Source organism: Hermetia illucens, chromosome 2 (genome assembly GCF_905115235.1).
Source record: "Hermetia illucens chromosome 2, iHerIll2.2.curated.20191125, whole genome shotgun sequence".
In the NCBI taxonomy this organism is placed as follows: domain Eukaryota; kingdom Metazoa; phylum Arthropoda; class Insecta; order Diptera; family Stratiomyidae; genus Hermetia; species Hermetia illucens.
This window is the reverse complement of record NC_051850.1, coordinates 65,247,365-65,270,058: the sequence shown is the minus strand read 5'-3', so window position 1 is coordinate 65,270,058 and position 22,694 is coordinate 65,247,365. Positions and strand designations below refer to the sequence as shown.

General features: G+C 46.1%; 1 protein-coding gene across 2 annotated transcripts; it reads right to left on the bottom strand.

Moving 5' to 3' along the window:
- Positions 1-281: 281 nt before the first annotated feature.
- On the bottom strand, positions 282-1,262 carry LOC119649523. 2 transcript variants are annotated; one of them, XR_005249147.1, is made up of 3 exons: positions 989-1,262; positions 535-867; positions 282-471 (listed from the first exon to the last, which is right to left on the bottom strand). XR_005249147.1 is itself a non-coding variant. In XM_038051707.1 (2 exons), exons 1-2 carry the CDS (start codon positions 1,103-1,105, stop codon positions 586-588), a joined length of 399 nt encoding a protein of 132 aa, XP_037907635.1. In that variant the 5' UTR covers positions 1,106-1,256; the 3' UTR covers positions 420-585. The 2 variants fall into 2 exon arrangements, 1 of the variants encoding a protein (XP_037907635.1); XM_038051707.1 differs by having other exon boundaries at positions 420-867; positions 989-1,256.
- Between the last annotated feature and the right edge of the window lie 21,432 nt (positions 1,263-22,694).

Below are 22,694 nucleotides of genomic sequence, written 5' to 3'. Positions count from 1 at the left end.
AATTTTCACGACTTATTCAAACCATATTTCTACGGTCCGCAAACTAGGATAATTGGGATTCATTGGGTAGTTTTTTTTTATTCATTGAAAAAGCCGTGAAAAACACCAAAATTCACACAAAAAGAAAGTTTAACATGGCATCAAAAATTTAGCTTTTAATATTTTTTAATAATCCTAGTTTGCGGACTGTAGTTAAGTCTGTGCATTAAAGTTCCGTTAACTTTTTTTCTTTAAGATGATCACAGCGCCCGCTAGCGTGGCAGCAGAAAAACACCTTTTTTTGGAGATGGGTGTATGAATTGTTCTGTATTTCGATAATGAACTATATGATGGGGCTGGAGAAATTACTATGAACGCTCAAAATGCTAATAGACCTATGTTGGAAAATTCGTATTTGCATCTTTATCCAGTTCTTCACAAAAAATGTCTAAAAAAGCGAAAAAAAAACCGGCCTTCACACGGGATGACCCCCTAAAGAAAAAGAAGAGAAAGCAATGTTATAATTATACTGTACTAACGATAGATAATAGAGACATCAGCTTCTTTCCACTTTGCTTAGTTTCGAATGCATTAACTTTTAACTGTTTATATGTGGTGGCGCTCCTTTGCTGGTTTTCGTTTTGCACTTGGCTTCCTTTTATTTGGAATGCATACCGAAGGAAGTGGCTCAACGTATATAATCGGATCTTCTTTGTTAAGTTTTACTATTTTGAATTTTCGAGTAAACATCTCAGAATTCTCCTTGAGGCCTGATTTACTTTGGAATGCACATTCTTGTATTTCGCTTTCAACATCAGAGGATTTTACACAACAAGGCAACAAATTGAACAGAAACTTTAACAGGCCGATGACGAGTTGCACGAATTTCTGAAAGAAATAAATTTTTAAATAAACCTAGATAATGACATAATGGACTTGGTCGGAAATTATCTGTCGGTTTCTATTACATTTTAATAAAAATTAAACGACTCTCTACTGGTCTACTTACCAATAAAAGACGGTAGAAAACGATAAGGACCTTGATCAAAATGCAGAGTAGCGTACACAATACATACAAAATTTTATGAATCACGGATCGGGCAGATTTTTTTTCACATTTTGGCATAATTAGAAAAGGTATGACACGAACTTTGATTTAGATCTAATGTTTTACGTTATCATTTCCGAAAATATTAAATTTGATTTATTGATTACGCTGGATCGCAATGATCTGTCAATATTTCTTTTGACTAACAGAGAATGAAAACGTTGGCTTTGGAATTTTATACTAATCTGTGCTAACTGTCAAACAAATTCATTACAGTTGATTATTATGAAATGTTCTCACAAAGTACCATATCGTGAATTTCTATTCATATATTGATAAGCATCAACGGTTTGTCAAGTTTCGTGTAAGACAAAACCTTACTAAAATCAATTCAGTGTCACCGAAATTGGTGACCGTGTGATCCGTGATTCCCTTTGGTTGCAATGCCCTGAAAGTTTAAGGAGAACTCTCCATGCGTGTGAAAGGTGGTATGATTAAGAAGGGTGGGCTCAAAAGCACTACCAACTTTTCATATCAGTTGGGAGATTAGGAACTTAGGAACCAAAATTTAGACAAAATAAAGCCTAGCAAGTCTCATTCTCAGAACTATCCTATTGAAATGTCTGAAAAAATCACATAAAGAACCCATATAAAATTAAGTCTCAAAACACATCGCAATATGAGATCTGCTTAACGTGGTCAGGTGACGGATTTCATCTTTCTATATATATTTCGAAAATAGAATACAGTAATCTTATTTTAGCCTTTGTCCCGGTCACAAGTTTCGTATCGTCCTGATCGGTTGCATCATTTTATTTTATCAAAGGCCTGATCTGGATGTAGTGGCGAGGCCTTCAAATCGTGATCTAACGTTTAAAACCACCGATGTATCAGCCGGCCATTTGGTTGATTACCATCGACTTCGATGTTTAGACCCATCTTGGTAAGTAAGTTCTCCTTAGTGCGAATTACGGGATCATACCATCGAAGACGCTTCTCGCCCAATTTTTCTACGATCGATGCGTATCCTCATTTCCGATATGGTCAAGGCACGTCACGCCACTAGTCGAACGCAACATCTTCGTCCGCTAATTGTCTTTTATATCTTATTAACATTCAGAAGCATAGATGGCATAGATGGATATTTAAATCGCTCATCACTAATAGCGCTAGTGCTTGTTCCACGGGAATTGTTCGTCAAAAATTCAGTTTTATTTCGATTTGATCTGAGACCGTGAAGCGATCATTCCATTTTTGGAGAGCGAGACAGCGCTTCCTAAATGAACATCAACAGTGACACGAAGTGCTTTTTTTATCCCCACCACACTATGAAATTTACTTATCGGATCTTGATAGAGCAATTGAACCTAGCTCACGAGTTCCTCTAAGTGCACTAGGTGTTGCCGTAGAGCACACCAGATAAATTCATGTGGTGCATGGCCAAACGCTTTCTCCAGATTCAGAAATATAATGTAGGGCGATGCTCTTCACGGTGTTTCTCCATGAGTAAAAGCAGTTCTTCATAAACACGACTTAATTCACGGTTATTTCAACGATTTCGCGATTACCGATGTGAAGAATGCGTTCTTCATGGCATTGGAAAACAGGAACAGAATCATTCAAAAATCTTCATGGTATCGACAGCAACCGGATCGGGCGATAATTTGGTCATTCTGATGCTCTACCTTTCTTTTTCCCTATTGGAACTGTGGTACTTTCTTGCCAGTCAAATGGTGTTCTACCTTCCTCAATAACCCCATTAAAGAATTCAATTCAGATTTTTGCTTTCCAGAGCTCAGATGCGATGCCGTCAGGTCCTGTTCCTTCTCCCAATTCCATTCGTTTTGTTGCTTCTCGACTTCAGTTGAGTTGAAAAATCACTCCAAATGTCGAAAGTGCTTGTGAAAGTGGAGGATGAACAAATTCTTCCGTAGAAATCTGCTCGAAATATTCTCGTCTGTTATCCGTCGCGGCTCGTGGGTTGATAAGCAACGGGTGACAGCGACAGCTTTCTTGCTATCCGATTGGCATTTTGCCGATTTGCCAATTGGGAAGCTTTTTATCGCCCAGAAACTTGTTTTAGAGGCGTTTCCTTTCAAGAACGTTAATTTCAACATAGTCATTTCAAAGCCAAGCCTAGATCGAGCCTTTAACTTTTTCCACGGTTTTCTCACATTCGTAACGATTTATAATTACATAAGTAAGATCATTTCTTCTTTCTTCTCACGAAATTGCCACCATTTAATTTGGCCAGCGCGTCCCTCGCGCTGCTTGATCAGTGGCTTGATTCGCAAAGCAGCAATCGACAGTCGATATTAAGGTGCGAAATAACGGCTTAGCATTTAATGACGGTGGCCAAATGGAGGCGTCGTATAGGAATATAGTCAATTTGCGTTTTACTGTTCCCACTACAAAATGTAGGAAGATGAGACAATCGTTTTATGAACCATATATTAATTGTTAAAAGGGCATGGATGTCTGCTATACGCTCGCCACTCTCATTGCACGCTCCAAACCCCTTTCCCCATGGCACCTGTTGCTATCTGCGTTTTCACCCACATGACCATTAAGGTCGCCCGCAATGATAATGAGGTCGTCAGCAGGCCAATTTAACGAGAAGTTGTCAGAAAGCATCTTTCTCGGCATCAGGTCGACTTGTATGTGATGCGTGCGCGATGAAGAAGTCAATAGTGCGTTTAGCTGATATAATGGTGGACTTCTTTAATGGCGTCACGAGAACACTCTGAGATGACAATACCAACATCATATTGAGTGTGCCAAAGTAAAGAAGTTTATTGCCATTTTTACCGCGTTCGCGATCTATGCCACAGGCTTTGGCACCCATCGGATTTCTTATGGAGCACAGATATCAACGCGCCCTTTCCGAAGGGGTGTTTCGAGTGAGGTTGCCAATATCCAGCGCGCAGACAGGTATTTAATTTACTCGGGCCAATGCGCTTACGACTTAGGCAGTCCATGCGTCAAGACTAGGTAGACTGGGGTCAATGCCCTAGTATTTTTCCGAAGCTTATGATTCAACACTATCATTTTACTTTAACTTCGAATCGCTATAATTTTGTTACTAGTAGCTGGATTCCTACGGATCCAGTTATATGAGGATACTATTACCCAGTCTAGGCTTGCCGTCGTGAGGAACGACAGACATTCCATTCTCCAGACAATTCCATATCCCTAGAAGCTATCTGGCGTCTTGCCCTACGACATTGCTCCATCTGAGGCGTGGTTTACCACATCTTCTTTATCTACCATAGATTGGGAATATCTATATTAATAATAGTAACCGTTGGCGCAACAATCCTATTGGATCCGGGCCTTCTGGTGTGTTAGATCACTTCATTCAAGATCGTAACGGTACACTGCAAAATTACAGTACTCTATAGGAGGCAATGTGGCCAACATTGCCCTCGCCCGAGATTATTATCCTGATTTGACTCAGGTGTGCTATTTGCACTAGACTGCTTAACGATTTCCAAGAAAAAACACGATGAGACCAGAGCACGGAGTAATCACAAATTTCAAATGACGTCGTTATGAATTGAACTTTTATTTAAACAATCAACTTAATTTACGAAAGGCAAGAAATAATAGAGACACTTTTTAACAGCGTGAGAGATCCGTCGTTCTTTCAGGCTGGAGGCAGAAGAGAACGATCTGTCTTCATGTGTTTCTTTCTGCCCCCAACTCATGGCACACTATCTCCGCTAGTCCTCCACTCCCGTATCGAGCTCTACAAAGTAGAAAGTTCCGCGCCATCTATTTGTTCGCATTCGCCACATCACTCCGCCCCCAGATGAAACCTAGGGGTTTCGGCGACTGATCCCAGAACGTCGTTCACCGTCAATCCACAAAGCGGACACGACGCTGCCTCGGGGCGCACACGGGTTTCAGCCTGGACAGAGAGACCGCCTTTTTGTGTCCACCGATCTCGAGCTGGAAGAAATGTTCTCCCCGCTCGAGAATGCGGTACGGGCCCTCATATGGAGGCTGCAGCGGCTTCCGGACGGCATCCGTCCTGACCAGAACGTGCGTGCACGTGTCCAGTTCCTTGAGCGAACAGGCAGGTGTGGATGAGTGTCAGGTGGGTGGTGTGGCTTTTATGCGCCGGAGATTGTCCCTCAGGAGACTACCAACACCGACTCTGTGAGGCTCGATGTCTTGTCGAAGACCGAATAACTTGGGAGTCTCGGGTTTTCCCCGTATACCAGCTCCGCGGCGCTGGCAGCAAATTCCTCTCGGTGTGTTGTATGTAAGGCAAGTAGGACGAGAGGCAAGACTTGGGACTAGGACGGATCATCGCGTGCCATAATCGCGGCTTTCAGCGTCCGGTGCCAACGTGGCGGGTGGTATGCAGTAGTCCGCTGGCGTTTAAAACCCAGGATTTTGCCTAACTCCGAGAAAAGGGTGGACTCAGATTGCATTCCCTGGTCAGTGATGACCACTGCAGGGACGCCAAAGCGAGGTATCCACTCTCGACAGAGGGCTTCGGCACAAGATTGCGCCGGAATGTCCTTCAGAGGTATTGCCTCAGGCCACCGCGTAAACCTGTCGATGATTGTGAGGCAATACCTGTAACCGTGCAAGTCTCGCAAAGGCCCTACTATGTCGAGGTGTATTGTGTGGAACCGCTTGGTAGTGCGGGGGAATGAGCCCACTTCTTCCCTTACATGCTTGGTGACTTTACACTTTTGGCATGCGATGCACTCTCTGGCCCAGGAATTGACATCCTTGTTCATGGATATTTATCGGTGACTAACCGATTTGTTGTCCTGATGCCTGGATAAGTCGTGAACTGCGTGGAACACTTCCTTGCGAAATGTGGCCCGAATGTATGGCCGAGGTCCCTTTTCCGAGTCTTCACAGGAGAGAAAGAGGTTCGAACCGAAGATGGGCAACTCCCGAAATTTGTATTTGGGGTTGGATTTGAGGCTCTGCAGTGCTGGGTCATCCTCCTGCGCCTTGGCAATAGCCGAGAATTCGAGTGAGGCGGGGATGTTAACCTCGGAGATACGAGACAAAGCGTCAGCAACAATGTTGTGCTTGCCGGGCACGTGCTGGATGTCTGACGTAAACTGGCTTATAAAGCTCAGATGTCGAAGCTGCCGAGGGGACGCTTTGTCGGGCCTTTGTTTCAAAGCATATGTAAGAGGCTTATGGTCCGTGAACACTGTCAACAGCCTGCCTTCTAGGGAGTAACGGAAGTATTTGATGCTCAAGTACGCGGCGAGCAGTTCGCGATCGTAAGTACTGTAGTTCCGTTGAGCGGGGCTCAACTGCTTCGAGAAGAAGCTCAACGGCTGCCAAACTTGATCCACGTTATGGTGAAGGGCAGCACCTACTGTGATGTCAGAGGCATCAACAAAAACGGCTAGGGGTGCATTTTGCAGAGGGAATGCCAAGAGTGTAGCGTCGGCCAGTTGTTGACGGGATTTGTCAAACGCGCGGATAGCCTCTTCAGACCACACGATCTCTCGTGTGTCCTTAGTTTTGGGACAGACAAGTACGCGTTCAAAATGGACTGGTGATGGGCGGCCTTGGGCAGGAAACGACGGTAGAAGTTTAGCATGCCCAAGAACCCCCTCAACTCCTTCACTGTCTCTGGACGCGGGAAGCTTGTTATCGCTTGCACCTTGTCTGGGTATCACCTGCTTTGAAGAAATTTGCATTTCTCAACGTTTAGGACTAAACCGGCCTGAAGGAGACGTTGATAAATGCACTCGAGATGGGGTAAGTGCTCAGACTCAGTGGAAGAAGCGACCAAAACATCATCCAAGTATACGAAACAGAAGTCGAGGTTTCGCAGGACCGAGTGGATGAACCTTTGAAAGGTTTGCGCCGCATTATAATTATATATTATAATTCTTGGTTAAGTCCAAGGTCGAACAGATGCGGCAATTCGCGAGGTGATGCGCAAAGCCGTGGATGAGTGGAATTGGATATCGGTCAGGAACAGTCTGTACATTTAGCCTTCTATAATCCCCACATGGACGCCATTCGCCGTTTGGCTTAGGGACCATATGCAGTGGGGAAGACCAACAACTGTTTGAAGGCCTGCAGATACCCTGTTGAACGAGTTGTTCAAACACTTTCCGTGCAATAGCCAGCTTCTGGGATGGTAGAGGACGCACTTTCGAGAAAACCGGGGAATCAGTAGTGTTAATGTGGTGCTGCACATTGTGCTTCACTGGTATTGAGAGACTACACTCGGTAGTAGTCTGGCTGTACTTTTGGGGGAGTGTCCGAACACGAGAGTCGGTGATGTCCTCCAAAAGAACGGAAAGGTTATTGTCAGCGTGAGATACCATTTGGCCCGACGAATTAAGGTTGGTCGTGGGATCTATAAGGGACATATTTTGCAAGTCCACCAGCAATCCATAGTGACACAAGAAGTCTGCGCCTAATATGAGGAAGCTGACATCCGTCAAGATGAAATGCCACGAAAACGTCCTACGCAAGCCAAGACTCATGTCCTATACCCGTATGTATTTATGCGGGAGGAATTTGCTGCCGCAAGTTTGAGCGGTTGTGGAAAAAGTTGATGTTGCCGGGGTACGGGAAGAACCGAAACCTCCGCACTAGTATCGATGAGGTAGTTGCGCCTGCTGAGAGAGTCGTAAATTGTTAGGCGACGTGACGCTGCGCTCTGGTCGCCAGGACCCCCCCCCCCCCCGGACCTAGTTTTTTGCCATAACCGCGAATTTACACGGTACTGTATATTTTATCGACGGCTTTATCGCCGAATCTGCGGTGGTACCAGCAAATCCCTCGGTCCGTGGACTGTCCTGACGACCTGCTACCCGAACGCCCTTTTCGAGTGGCAGACCTTGAGCGAGCTCGCGATCTGGCGCCCGAACGCTGAGCGTCCAACGTCGCCCGCATCTCGGCCACACTGGCTGTTAAAGCGGCTATCCCGCGCCTCAAGTTGCTCACCTCATCCGACGGTGGTTGAACGGCCACCATGGTCGGGCGTACTTACACCTCCTGCACCTGGTCGGCCGTCGCTGCCAGTTCCTCCAAGGAACCGGAGACGCAAGCGAGGATTGCCTGGGTGCCCTCCGGGAGTCGTCGCAGCCAGAGCGACTTGATCAGGTCATCGCCAATCTTGCTCCCATTCAATTACATCATTTCGCTAAGCAATTGGCTGGGAGTTCGATCATCCAACGTTAAACCCGCCAGCAAGTGGTCTAATTTTGCCGACTCGCTTGCCAACAGGCGCCTGATCAACTCGCTCTTGAGCTGCGTGTATGATTTCGACTTCACTACATCGGACACCAGAAGAATCGACTCTTCATCCAGGCCGACTACCGCATAGTTGAAGCGGGTCGCGTCCGATGTGATTCCGGACATTTGGAACTGCGCTTCCAAATGTATGAACCACGGCGCAGGGCGGTCACTTGTCTTTGTTGTCGTTTGAGATCTTGACTAACCAAAAAGAAATTACTTTGCGACGCGAGTATTTAAACGAAGATGCGGTAAAACTGTGCTAACTACACGGCAGGCCGAACCCACAAATGCACCCACGCACAAAGAAATCACCACCGAAGCGGACCCTTTTAAGCGCAGACCGAAACCACTTTCCAGAACTTCGCCCAGAGAGCGGACAACCAACGTTGGTGAGCACTTTAAAGACCTCCGCGCCGTCTCCTGCAGCGTCATTGCTGCTTTAGCTATTTTTTACTAATTTACGCTCGGTTGAGTTCCGGCTCGGGCTGACGTGAATGTGAGTGGCCGTCGCGGGTAATTCGAAGCTGTTACGACGATGGTGACGACGGCTGCTGCGTCGCTGGTGGAAGCGGCGGCGGCGTCGACGCTGGAGACGGCAAGCGTGGCTGCGGCGGCGTCTCTGATGGCTGCGGCTGCTTCTCTGGTGACTGCGGCGGCGTCTCTGGTGGCTGCGGCTGCGGCGGCAGCGATAATGGCTGCGGCAATGATAGTGGCTGCGGCAGCGGCTACGGCGTCTGCGATGGTGGCGACGTTTGGCGCTGCGGTGCTGGCGTCTGGAGCTGCGGTGCTGACGTCTGGTGCTGCAATGGTGGTGTCTGGCGCTGCGGTGCTGATGTCTGGCGCTGCGGTGATGGTGTCTGGCGCTGCGGTGCTGACGTCTGGCGCTGCGGTGCTCTTCGGGGTTACCACTTTGTGCTATTTGCACTAGACTCCTTAACGATTTCCAAGTGTAATTCCAATTTATTTGAAAGGAAAAAACACGATGAGACCAGAGCACGGAGTAATCACAAATTTCAAATGACGTCGTTACGAATTGAACTTTTATTTAAACAATCAAACCTGATTTACGAAAGGCAAGAAATAATAGAGACACTTTTTAACAGCGTGAGAGATCCGTCGTTCTTTCAGGCTGGAGGCAGAAGAGAACGTCTTCATGTGTTTCTTTCTGTCCCGTGGCGAGCTCTACAAAGTGGAAAGTTCCGCGCCATCTATGCTGCGAATCCTGCTGCGCCACACAGGTACTCATTCACAGCTGAATCGACTGGTATCCGAACCGCGACCTCCTGCATGGCAGTTTTGTGCTCTAACCACTTAGCTATCCGGACACCCCTATTCCCCTCTATGCTCTTGAAAAATCTGGTACTCCTAGGATAAATTTAAGGAGATTTTGCTGTTAATTCCAAAAAGGTGGTAAATAACTCTTGTTGGGCTTATTTTAGTAGGTAGCGAAATTTCATATAAGTTTGAACATTTTGACCCTATATTTACCCATTTTGCAATTTACGTCGAAACTAAAATCTGCTTGTGGAAATACTGACAAAAGACCATCCTGTTCGGCCGGACTCAACCAAGAGGGGAGAGATAAAAAAAGTTAGAGAAATTGACCGCGAAATTCCGACAGCACTCTCTGAACTGAACACATCCTCAATTATTGCTTCTTTGTCCTCGGATTTCCCCTTTGGGGTTCCTATCCTTCCTTGTAATTCTCAAGTTATAATATTGGAGGATTCCCCATATTCTTAATGTGAGTTTCGCGAGTTATGGAGGAGTCTTCAAAACAAAAAATTTAAGTCCTATCCACATCTATAATTCTACAAAAAATAAAAACAAGTCGGGAAACCGGAAGCTAGACGCTTCAGTACGAAAGGTTTTGTGTATTTCTTAGTACGTAGCACGTAATATATGCATATGTCCACTTTCGGGTGATATTGACATTGATAGTCTTCAATTTTCAAAGAAGCAACAAATTCGACGTATTATAAATTTGTTAGTAATAGTGCGATTTCCATCAAACTTGGTATGATCATGCTGTACATTATAGCCTACATCACTGCAGAATTTCGTGCCACTAGGATGAATTTAAGGGGGATTTCCAGCCAACTACAAAAAATTATAGTAATATACTATTATATTATTAACTTTCTTTGAACAGATATCGGTATGAAAGGTATTTCGGAGGCAAGGCACCATATAGCGCCAGCCTCCTGATTCTTTTCAGATTTTTCGGTTTGGTAGTTTCTGAGAATGGCCTCCTTAAAGAAATGATCACTTTCAACCCCCCGCACTCCCCACGTTTCCAAGAAATGTCAAAACTAAGACCGGCTTCGAAAAGTACTAATCGAGACCTTTAATTTGATACCCAACATGACTATATTTGATGAAAAAAAATTTTACACCCCTCTTTTGCATATATGGGGACCCCCTTAAATTCAACGTAAAAGGATGTAACTCACTGTATGTGTGAGCGTTCACAGTTCCCATCTTTCTACCAAATTTGGTGTTAATCGCTATCACCGTCTCCGAGAAAAATGCGTGTGACGGACAGACAGACAGACAGACAGACAGACGGACAGACAGACAGACAGACGGACAGACAGACAGACAGACCTGTGAGGAGTTGCCAGATCTCCCATCAGGCGCGACCCCAGGTGGTGGATAGGGGCATACCTATTGATGTGTAAATATGTGTTCATGCACTTTTCTTTTCTGACTGTGTATGGGCTAGTGTTTGCTCATCTCTGGTGCGTGGACCAAAATGGCTATGGGAAGGATACCCAGAACATAAAACCACCATGGAAGACGAGAGAAGGAGTAAACTTACGGTGCAGGGGCTCGGAACCCCAGTACCGGCGGCTTTTGGGAGTGAGCAAGCGGGCTCCCGGTCGTCGATATCCCTCGACCGCAGTGCCTCGGTGGTGGACAACTTGGCCACCTTGGCATATAATGTTACAAGTGATTTGGATTTGGATCTGGAGAAGGAAGTGTTCAAGCGAAGTACGACCTTACCGAGAACACCAGTAGCAAGAACAACCAAGGATGAACTGAAGATGCTCCAGGAACAAGATAAGGATCCATTCAAAAGAAGCTCATCAACTTTGAGATCTCCACCAATGCTAAAGGCGATGAAGGAAAAAGTACAGGCAAGATCAATAACTGGCAAAAGTGAAACAGCGTATAAAAGGAGTAACCCTGTCGGGGCTTATAAGGAGCGGAGTCCCGATCCGGAGGAATTACCCTTCACCCAGCTTGGGGCAAAGATAGTTGAGCTGTCCGAGTTTATCAAGGACAAGCACAACGTGCACCAAGCCATAAAGAATATGGTGAGGGCCATTAGAGTCCTCTACAATAGATCACAGATGGAGCAGAAGAATAATAACAACACGCCGAACCCCGCTGTGCCAACAGTATCACAAGCGACCCAAGTGACGCCTAACCGTACTACCATCGAATTCCAGCGAAATAAGCGAGTACGAGAAAAAGAGGGGGATCCTGTAAATAATCAGCAGGCGCCTAAGAAAAAAAAAGGCGGACAGGACATCCTGAAAATAAACACCAACAGCTCAAAAGGAGGAAACCGTACAGCGAATCTAGGAAACTCGACCAGCGTTGCGAAGCCCAAGACCAGCGAAAACGATGGGTAGACTAAAGTTACCAACAAAAAAGCGGAACGAAAAGCAAAAGTGCGAACTCGTCCAGATATAATTGTTATCTCCAGTAAGGGCAATCTGTCCTACGCGGAGATACTCAAAAAGGTCAAAGCTGATCCCGACCTAAAAGATCTGAGCGGAAATGTAAACCGAATCCGAAGAACCCAGAAAGGGGATCTCATGTTCGAGCTGAAAAGATCCGGCGTGGGCAAAACTGATGACTTTCGCACTCAAGTGAAAAACTCACTTGGGGAGAATGCCGCAGTGCGTGCCCAAAAACATGAGATCTATATACAATGTAAGGATCTCGATGAAGTAACATCGAAAGAAGAAATTTTTACTGCTCTGAAGGAGCAATTCAAGTTGAAAGAACTCACCGAGGAGTCAGTTGTGGGCTTGCGAAAAGCCTATGGTGGTACTCAAACGGCCACAATACGAGCACCAGCGGAGGCAGCACAGATGTTATTGGCTGCCGGAAGGGTTCGGATTGGATGGGTTGTCTGCCGTTTAAAGGAACAAATTTCACTGAAGAGGTGCTTTAAATGCCTTATGTTTGGGCACTTCGCGAAGGCATGCACCAGCAGCATTGATCGATCCGATCGATGGAGAAGGTGTGCGGAGAAAGGTCATATTGCCAGAGAGTGCAATAGGGACCCCAAATGCCTATTGTGCGAAGTAAAAGAGGGACAGGATAACCGGCATATTGCCGGAAGTGGTAAATGTCCGGAGTTTAGGAAGGCGCTCACTGCAATGAGAAAATGAGGTTTATCCAAATAAACCTCAATCATTGCAGGGTCGCTCAGGATTTACTTGAACAGGCCACGTTCGAATCTGAGATGGAAATTGCCATCATAAGCGAACCGTATAGACATCGTCACGGTGGCATATGGGTCAAAGATTCGACTGGTGGAGCGGCGATATGGGCTTGCGGTCGACAGGCCATACAATGTTCTGCAAGTCAAGCAGGCAGTGGCTTCGTGTGGGCGAAAATAAGTGGTGTATATGTATACAGCTGCTACGCCCCACCAAGTTTGACACTGTCTGAATTCGAGCAAATGCTTGATAATCTTGTTCTCGACGCGAGGGGACGTAGTCCAAAGGTGATTGCTGGTGATTTCAATGCTTGGGCCCTAGAGTGGGGTAGTAGGGAATCAAATGCTAGGGGGCGCAGTTTATTAGAAGCTTTTGCGCAGATGGACATAGTTTTGGCCAACGAAGGTGCTGTAAACACCTTCCAGAAAGGGGAGTCAGGCTCGGTTGTAGACCTGACCTTTGTCAGCCCTTCGCTGGCGCGTGGTATGTCCTGGTGCGTCAGTGAACGCTACACCCACAGCGATCACCAGGCAATCTTCTTTGAGACATGTGTCGAGCCACAGGCCAAAGAGCTATCATGCCTGAAACCGAGAAAGATTTCAGGCTGGTCTGCAAAATCTTTGGATGAGGAGACCTTCATAGAGGTGTGGTTAGATCAGCCTGATAAAGAAGGCACCTCTACGGAAAGAGCCGTCCATCTGGCTCACTGCATTGCCAAAGCATGTGACGCGTCCATGCCTAGAAGGTGTTCATTCCCCAGTAGATGACCAAACTACTGGTGGAATGATGAACTGGCCAGCCTTCGATCAGCCTGCCACCGAGCCAGAAGAGTGGCTCAGAGGGCGATAGATAGAGTCGAACAGGGACAAAAAGAGCGCGCCTATAAGGTAGCCCGCAAAAACCTCAAGCTCGCCATCCAGCGAAGCAAGAGGGAGTGCTTTAAGGAGCTCTGCTCAGAAGCGAACATAAACCCGTGGGGGAATGCCTACAGAATCGTGATGGGACGATTCAGAGGCCGTTCATCTCCGCAGATCACGTGCCCCACCCTCTTGCTGAAAATCATCCAGGGGTTATTCCCCCAGCAAGAGGAGAGCACCGACACATTCCAACCACCTCTGAATGTGGCGGCAATTCCGCCAGTCACCAGAGACGAGCTGTTGGATATCTGCAGTAGAATAGGAGACAACAAAGCGCCGGGCCTGGACGGAGTACCGAATAAGGCCCTTAAGCTTGCCGTGAAATCCAGACCGGACATGTTCGCTGAGTTGTTCGAAGCGTGCATGTCCGAGGGAATATTTCCAGTGGCATGGAAGCGGCAAAAGTTGGTACTTCTGCCTAAACCAGGTAAACCTCCAGGTGAACCATCGTCATATCGACCCATATGTCTCCTGGACACGGTGGGGAAAATGCTAGAGCGGGTAATCTATAATAGATTACTCCCGGTTGTTGAGAGCCAGGGTGGCCTTTCGGATCGGCAGTATGGGTTCCGTAAAGCCAGATCAACCATTGATGCCATCAAATTGGTTACTGGCTTGGCCGAAGATGCAATTCACGGAAAGGGTAGTACCAGCAAATATTGTGTGGTAGTAACCTTGGATGTGAAAAATGCATTCAATTCGGCCAATTGGAATCTAATACGGAAATCTTTAGCGAAGGTTGGTATTCCCGCCTATCTCGCTGCTATCGTCGATAGTTATTTAACTGAACGGAGGCTCTGGTATGACACCGATGACCGGACCGCAGGAGTACGTTGTTTCCGCGGGTGTCCCGCAGGGCTCCGTATTGGGCCCACTACTGTGGAACATCATGTACAACGATGTATTTAATCTTCCCCTTCCGGGGGAAGCCACAGTGGTGGGTTACGCTGACGACATAGCGCTGGTTCTTGTCGCAAAGTATCTCGAAGATGCTGAGTTATACTCAAGTGAGGCAATCGGTGCTGTTAAAAGTTGGCTAAAGAGCTCTGGTCTGACACTTGCGGAGGAAAAAACGGAAGCGGTCCTCATCACTAAGCGCCGGAAGCGAAATTACGCCTGTATTAGAATCGGGAATCATATCGTCACTTCCAAGCCGACCATCAAATACTTGGGAGTGGTGATAGACAGGAAGCTTAGCTATAAGCAGCATGTGCGGTATGTTTGCGATAAATCATCCACTGCAAGTATGGCCCTGGCAAGGATGATGCCGAACATTGGAGGGCCACGGCATACCTCTCGGTTGCTTATAGCCAGGGTGGTGACCTTGATCATGCTCTATGCAACCCCAGTTTGGAGGGAGGCGTTGTGGATGTCAGGGAACGCTACCAAACTGAGTTCAGTCTACAGGAGGACAGCCCTGAGGGTATGCTCTGCCTTCAGGACTGTCTCAGATGATGCAGCATTCGTCATCTCTGGAATGATGCCGATTGACATCTTGGCAGATGAGATGACGAACATATACAATGCAAAGCCAACCTCTTCCTCATCGCGGACGAGGAAGACGGAGAGGGAGAGATCCATAAATAGATGGCAAGAGCGGTGGGAACGCTCGGGAAAGGGCCGGTGGACGCACAGGCTCTTTCCTGCCATCAAGGAGTGGTTGGAGAGACGACACGGTGAGATTAATTATAATCTCACCCAGTTTCTCACGGGGCACGGAGGATATCTCCAATACCTTCACAGGTAGTACAGGTAGGACCCAGAGCATGTATTCTTCCACTGTCCGAGATTTGTGGAAGAAAGGAGGAATCTAGAGGAGACTCTAGGGGAGGTGCTGGTACCAGAAAATCTGGTGCCGAAAATGCTAGCACATCAAGAGAATTGGGATGCCGTAAACTCCATGATCGCATCTATCCAAAATAAACTGCGAAAAGCAGAGGAGAGGAGAAAAACGCGGTCACGTGCGCCGCGTATAGAAGAAAGGTGACAAAGCTAGAGTGAGCTGACTCCGCCCCGTGATGTAATACCTTATGGTGGTTCCGCGGGGCAGGGAGGGAGTCGGGGGTGGTTTTAGTGGGTAAAAATCCCACACGCTGGTGTGTCCAGACCAGTGTCTTTTTGAAGATTTCCCTCTCCTCAACAAAAAAAAAAAAAAAAAAAGACAGACAGTAAACCGATTTTAATAAGGTTTTGTGTTTACACAAAACCTTAAAAATGAAGAATAAAGTTTCATTAAAATGAAATAAAAGAAATGAGAAAAACTAATAAAAGAAATGAGAAAAAAGTAGGAGAAATAAAGGAAAAATTTGAATAAATTCGGTTCGTGTAACAACAGGAAAGTAGAGAACTCAATTACCTATAGTAGTTGTTGGCACACCTCTCTACCAGAGCTCTAGGATAGGTTTGCATACATAATAAAACTTGTTCTTATTTTATTTTGTGGTTTCTACGTAAGGTCACGCTTTTCATTAACGATTATAAATAATGGACTGACCGATTACTTTACCGTCGAAGTGGAAATTCGACACAGTTAGATCTAACTTTTGATGTTGGCAAATCTCACAGCAACTGTTTATAGCAAGTTTAGAACTTTAGAGATTTCCAAATACCCCAACGGAAATGCTTTACAATAAAAACTCGAGTGAAGCCTCTTTGGTATGGACCAATGTTGTTAGGGACGTATGGGGCTATCCGGTGTGGGAAGATAGCGGGGAAATGTTATAGATGGTGCTTAGCAACCTGATACTTCTATAATTGCTAGACTGCGTGGTATCTCCCTTTTTATGTAAGGGACAGATTTGCTGCCCCTACACCTTGAGTATAAGTTGATAAATGGCTTTGTGTAGTTGGTCGTGATATCTCCCTTTTTATGTAAGGGATAAATTCGCTGTCCAACACCTTGAGTAGAAATTGATGAACCACTCTGCATAGTTGGTCGCCTCCATGAATAACCAGTTTGTACGTTTATTGTTATTCAAGCTCGGAACATGGCTCACGTTAGGTTGTGGATGGCTTTCTGCCCTAATCAGGTATTCCCAGAGACCATTTCGTGCGACACTGCCAGTTGAAAACTGGCTATGGAGTGTGAGCTATGGAAACCAACGTAGCGCCAGATCACGGGCCGCGTCCCTACTTGACTGCTAAAATCTCTAAGCACGATTTTGAAATCATACCTGGGGCAGCCTTCAACGGTTCGCAGAAGGCCTCCTTCTCCGACTCTGCAATCTTCTCTGTAGGGGCATGAACATTAATGAAACTTACATTTCAAAATTTGCCTCTCAACTGCAGAATACAGAGCCGATTACAGCGGATTTCGCTTTTTTGCTGACTAGGAAACCTATTTTAAGCACATAGTTTGCCAGATTCCCACTATAGTGTATGGCTCTTCTCCAGGAAACCGGTCCGGGTACAGCGCAATCCTTGCAACGCTGTTGCATTAGCCCTATGTTGGGGTAGGATATCGGCTAGTTGCTTGGCAGCTCTTTTTCTATGCGGTGAACATACGCTCCGTGAGAAAATGCGCAAATCGTTGATCAATTTTCGTTCCCGGGTTGCCAATCCAGTCCGAGGTTCGTCTGGTGGCTCCGAGGTTAGTTACCAAACCCTCAACCTAGTGGACCAGTTAGTATAATTTCTCCTATTTTTTTGCACAGGAGACTCGCCTTCATCCTTCTCGGTCTGCAATTTTTCATTAAGAAAGAACTTCCAAAGATTACCACGTGAGGGTGGAGATTAGGGTTTGGTAGTAGAGCTGTTGGTGTTGGTTCAGCAGGTTTCCCAGATTTTATGTTCCATCGTGGGTACCAATCCACGTTTCGCCCTGGGACCTATACTATCTTTTGGCCGCCAAGGTGATTAAAGCCAGCCACAAAATATTCATCTTAGTCGTTTGCTATTGTCAGAATGGTTGGCATCTCTCAGGAGCAGTTTACTCTTAAATCCTAACTCGGACTAGCACAATAAAAAGTTCCCTTTTTTACGGCGTACGCTAAGCTGAGTTTTACGCTTGGAACCACTTGCAGAGAGCCTTCAAGTCCTTCCGTTCATCGTTTCGCTTTCACGATTCCGCAGTCAGCCCCATCTTGGGATGCCCCCTTGGAACGTCGCCGACGACCTGTATAGCACTCGCTTAAAACGTTTCTAATCAATATTCTCGGACGAATTATTTAAGATATTTGTTTTTTGATTAGCAAGGGAGGTATCTCACTGCCGGGCAAAAACTGGATCATATAAGCGGTCGATGTTGGACTTGGAGTCGTTGAACCTGCGAGAAGCGGCGTAAGCCAACACACGAACGAAGGCAAGCTACCAGCTGCCTCTCTTATTACGCACTTCCAATAGACAATCTCTAGACCTACTTATGATCGCATAATACGGGATAGTTACAATCCAACTCACAATATTGTGAGTTCAGTACTTGCATAATGCACCACAAATGACGAGACCGTGAAGGTCGCAGAAATCCACAATCTTCACACAATTTTTAACACAGTAGTAAAACCGTGTTTCCCCATCATATGTTTGACGAAAGTATCGCCAAAGCTCACCTTTGCATTCACATTACCCACTACGATAACAATATCACCTTTATGAGCAGTAATAATCTGCCTTTAGATTTCGCGTTTTTTGTTTCCGTCCTTCGAGAGTACGGCTCCTAGAAAGACGAATTGAAGCTCCTGTTTGAAATTATACTTGCCCATTGCGATATTTTGCATACTACCAGGCCCCTTTCGGTTTTTTACCATGTATTTCTTTTTGGATTTATTAACCCTGAGCCCCACTCCACCCGCTGCTGATTCGAACTGTTCAAACACTTGCTTCTCACGAAGCGTCAATCGGACAAGAATATCCACATCGTCTACAAATCCAACCAGTTGCGCAGATTTTACTAGTAACGTACCTCTGGTATCAACTGAGACCACCTTCCTAATGACGTATCCGAGCATCAAGTTAAAGAAGGTGGGGCGAGGCCCTTGCTTAAGCCCTGACACTATAGGAAAGTTTTGTGTTAATTCATTTTGGATTTTCATGTGGCGCTCGTTGTTAACCATTATGGCTTCCACGGTATCTAGGACTAGCTTCGGTGAAATTTTTAGCTCGATCATTATTCTGTACAGAACATTACAAGTTGTAGTATCGTACCCTTGACAGAAATCAACGAACAGTTGGTGTATATCGATGTCATATTCCCAGCATTTTTCAAGCACCTGCTCAACTGCGACTATCTGATCCGTTGTCGATCATCCAGATTTGAAGCCACCTTGGTATTTCCCGATGATGTTGTCTATATATTCTCTCAGTCGTCGTTCGATTCGTCAGCAACGTGTAGCAATTGTACAGCAATGAGATCCCCTGTAGTTTTCGTTACGCGGATTATGTTATTACCCTTTTCGTACACTGGACAAATAAAATTTTTTCCTCCAGTCGTTAGATATTTGTTCGGTTATCCAGATTTTGTTGATTACTATGTACACCTGGAGAGCTTGGGTGCGATGCCATCGATTCTGAACAAAGTTGCCTCTACTTCGTACAAAGTCGAGGTGTGGACACTTGCTCTGTTTCGGTCCAAAGGCAATGACAAATGGGCAAAAATGCGCCGTCGTTTGGTTCAAGAAGTCTTGGAAATCTGAACCCATCATGCTTTCATGCGTCGCTGTTAATATTGTCATTTGGACCTCTATAAAGTGTGCTTCGCGTTTTAAAAGCTGTCCTCTGGCGCGTCAAATGTTAGAATTTTATTGGTGTTGAACTTTCATTGTTCTCGTATGCTTATCGCCTTAGTTGGTGATACTTTTCTTTTCGGGTTCGTCTTTCGATTAGTAATCGGTAAGCTTCGTTTTTCTCGAGGCAGGCATCATTGAACAATTCTTTACAGTTCCCCCGTTTTACATGCTCAAGGGTGTCTTTAGCAGCACTCTGGATACCATCACCATTTTTTTGTCTCATTTCTCCACCCCCTTCCTCAGGACCAGAATCAGATTGTGCGTCAAAATGTGTCTTCATTGTGGACATGTAAGCCACTGTGACCGCGTCGTCATTCAATTGACTTTAGGAGTCCAACACCTGCGGTTGTGACTATTTTTGGCTATTCGAGAACGGTATTTCTCTCTAACCAGGAAATGGCCCGAGTCACACATACACACTTATGTCAAATATATTTGAGGCGGTTCTTTTTTCGGCGAGAACGTGTGATTGATTCGCCCATTGAATGTCTGGTGATGTGGTGTGTGAAACAAAACTTATCTGAATCGTGTCGATGTCTGTCTGTTTGTCCGGCTATCAGTCTGTCTTTTTTTCCGGAGGTGGGAATCTTCCAAAGACACTGGTACAGCGTGTCGGATTTTTAACCATTAAAACTACCCCTAAATCGTGTCCTCTTCCCCGCGGAACCACTACAAAGTGTTTCTTCGCGGGGTGCACATGGTTCTTGCCTCTCCCTTCACCCATTGACTGCTCCCCCATCAGACTTCTCGCGCTCCCTCTGCCTCTCTTAATCTGTACTGAATCCGCCCTACCATGTCGTTCACTGCATTCCACCTCCCCTGGCATGCTGGCATTTTTCCAATTATATTTTCCGGTGCTAGTGTTCCTCCTCCCTCCTAATAGTTTATATCACCATGCGTTCTCTGCATCCACACTTTGATGCTGGGAATCAATCTGTGGGTCCATCGACTTTTTTTGTCTGTTCTCACCGTTACTGCCACCTGCGTCAGGATTCCTCTCTTTCGGCGTTTTTCATTTGGCGATCAGAAGAAGAATCGGGTACATCATAGATACGTGCCATCTGATCGGCCAAAATGTCGATCGGCATCATTCCGGCTACTTCACAGGCCGCTTCGTCCGAGAGGGTTCTATAACCACAACACACTCTTAGGACGGTCTTTCTATATACTGCGCTCATCTTTTGAGTATTGCATACGGTATGCAATGCAGTCGACCAAATTGGCCCTGCGTAAAGCAGTATAGTACTCACCACTCTTGCTATAAGCAGCCTGCTGGCTGCTGGCTTTGAAGTGATGATATGCTTCTCCATTCTGATACGGGCAGTGGTTTCCTTACGTCGCTTCTTGATAAGCACCTGCTGTATTTTATCCTCCGCGAGTGCAAGCCCTGTATCTTTCAGCCACTTCTTTATAGCGGTGATTGCTTTGAATGAATATATTTCCACATCCACCAGATCTTTTGTAGCAACAATCACCGCTGTGTCATCGGTATAACCCACTATTGTGGCCTCGCTGGCAACTGGGATATTGAGGACATCATTATATATCATGTTCCACAATATCGGTCCCAGAACGGAGCCCTGTAGCACACCCGCGAAAACAATGTATTCTTTGGTTCCATTGTCTGTGTCGAACCAGAACCTTCTATCTGTTAAGTAGCTGTCGGCCAACGCAGTCAAGTAACTGGGTATACCAATCGCCGCCAATGACCTCCTTATAAGGTTCCAACTGAAAGTTGAAAGCACTTTGCACGTCAAGGGTAATCACAGCACAATATTTGCTAGTGCCACCCGTTCCGTGCATCACATTTTCAGCTAAACCAGTTTGATAGCGTCGACCGTTGATCTGGCCGTACGAAAGCCAAATTGTCGGTCTGATAAGCCTCCCAGACTTTCTACAGCCCGGAGCAATCCGCTGTAGATTATTCTCTCCAACATGTTCCCCATAGTGTCTAATAAATGTTCACCAGGGAGCTTAACAGGTTTAGGCAACAACACCAACCATTGTTTTTCCCATGTCTCAAGAAAGATCCTATCCACCAAGCGTGCTTCAAACAACTCTACGAACATGTCCCCCCTCGACTTAATGGTCAACTTAAGGGCTTTGTTTAGTATGCCGTCGAGGCCCTGACGCTTTGCTGTCTCCCAGCCTACTGCAAATCTCTAGTACTTCTTCCTTCATTATTGGGGGTGTTACAGCCTCATCTAGAGATGTCTGCAGACTGGAACCCCGTGTGTTCTCTGAAGGGAACAAACCTTCAACGATTTTCAATAGAAGATCGGGGTATCCTCATGACAACCCTATAGGCGCTTCTTCGGACTTCCTTGTAAGCCCGCTGATTCACCTCCTAGTTAATCCTACCCATTGCTCTCTGAGCTGATCGTCTGGTCCGATGGCACGCCGACCGAAGATCTGACAATTCACTATTCCACCAGCAGCTGGGTTTTCTACTGGGGAAAGAATAACGTCTCGACATAGATGAGTCACACGCCTTCGCGATACACTCCGTAATATGGAGGGCTCTTTTCGATGGCAAACCTTGTATAGTGTCCTGGTCCAACCAGACATCTATGAATGTTTGCTCGTCAATTGCTTTCATAGACCAACTTGACGTTCTTTTCATTTATGGATGAGCAGATTTCCAACCGGTTGACTTGCTCTTCAGGTCAAAGACTATTGATCGCTATGGGTGTACTGTTCACTAACGCTGCAGAACATATCGCGAGCTAGTGAAGGACTAACAAAAGTCAGATCCACAACCGAACCAGACCCCCCTTTCCTGTAAGTATTAACCTGACCATCGTTAGCCAATAGCTAGGTCCTCGAATTCGGCCAACATCAGGCTTGGCTCCTATACGGCTTGGTCTCCGCATGCCCACAAGGCCGGCTGACCTATTGGATCGGCTACCCATACATTATTGTTAAGCTTTCTATAGGGTTCGCTTATTATAGCCATTTGCACCTCTAATTCGTGTGTGGTCTGCGAGAGATGGTCTTGCGCGACCTTACAGTGATTGAGGTTGATTTAGACCAACCTCATTTTCTTGCTGCACTTAGTGCCTTTTTGAGCTCGGGACCCTTGCGCTTCCGGCAATATGCCCGCTGTCCAGGTGCTCATTTCCATCACACAACATTTGCGATCCTTCGGAAATGAGGATATCCGCGATCGTTATGGGGTTGCACCGATGGAAAAGTTGCGAGAGAGGCGTCTTCTATGATACGGTCACGTAATTGGTGCTAACGAGGATTCATTTGCCAGGATTGGTCGCTGGATGCTCCGCTAAGGCAGCGCAGATTTCCGCTTTAAACCTCATCTAGATCCTTG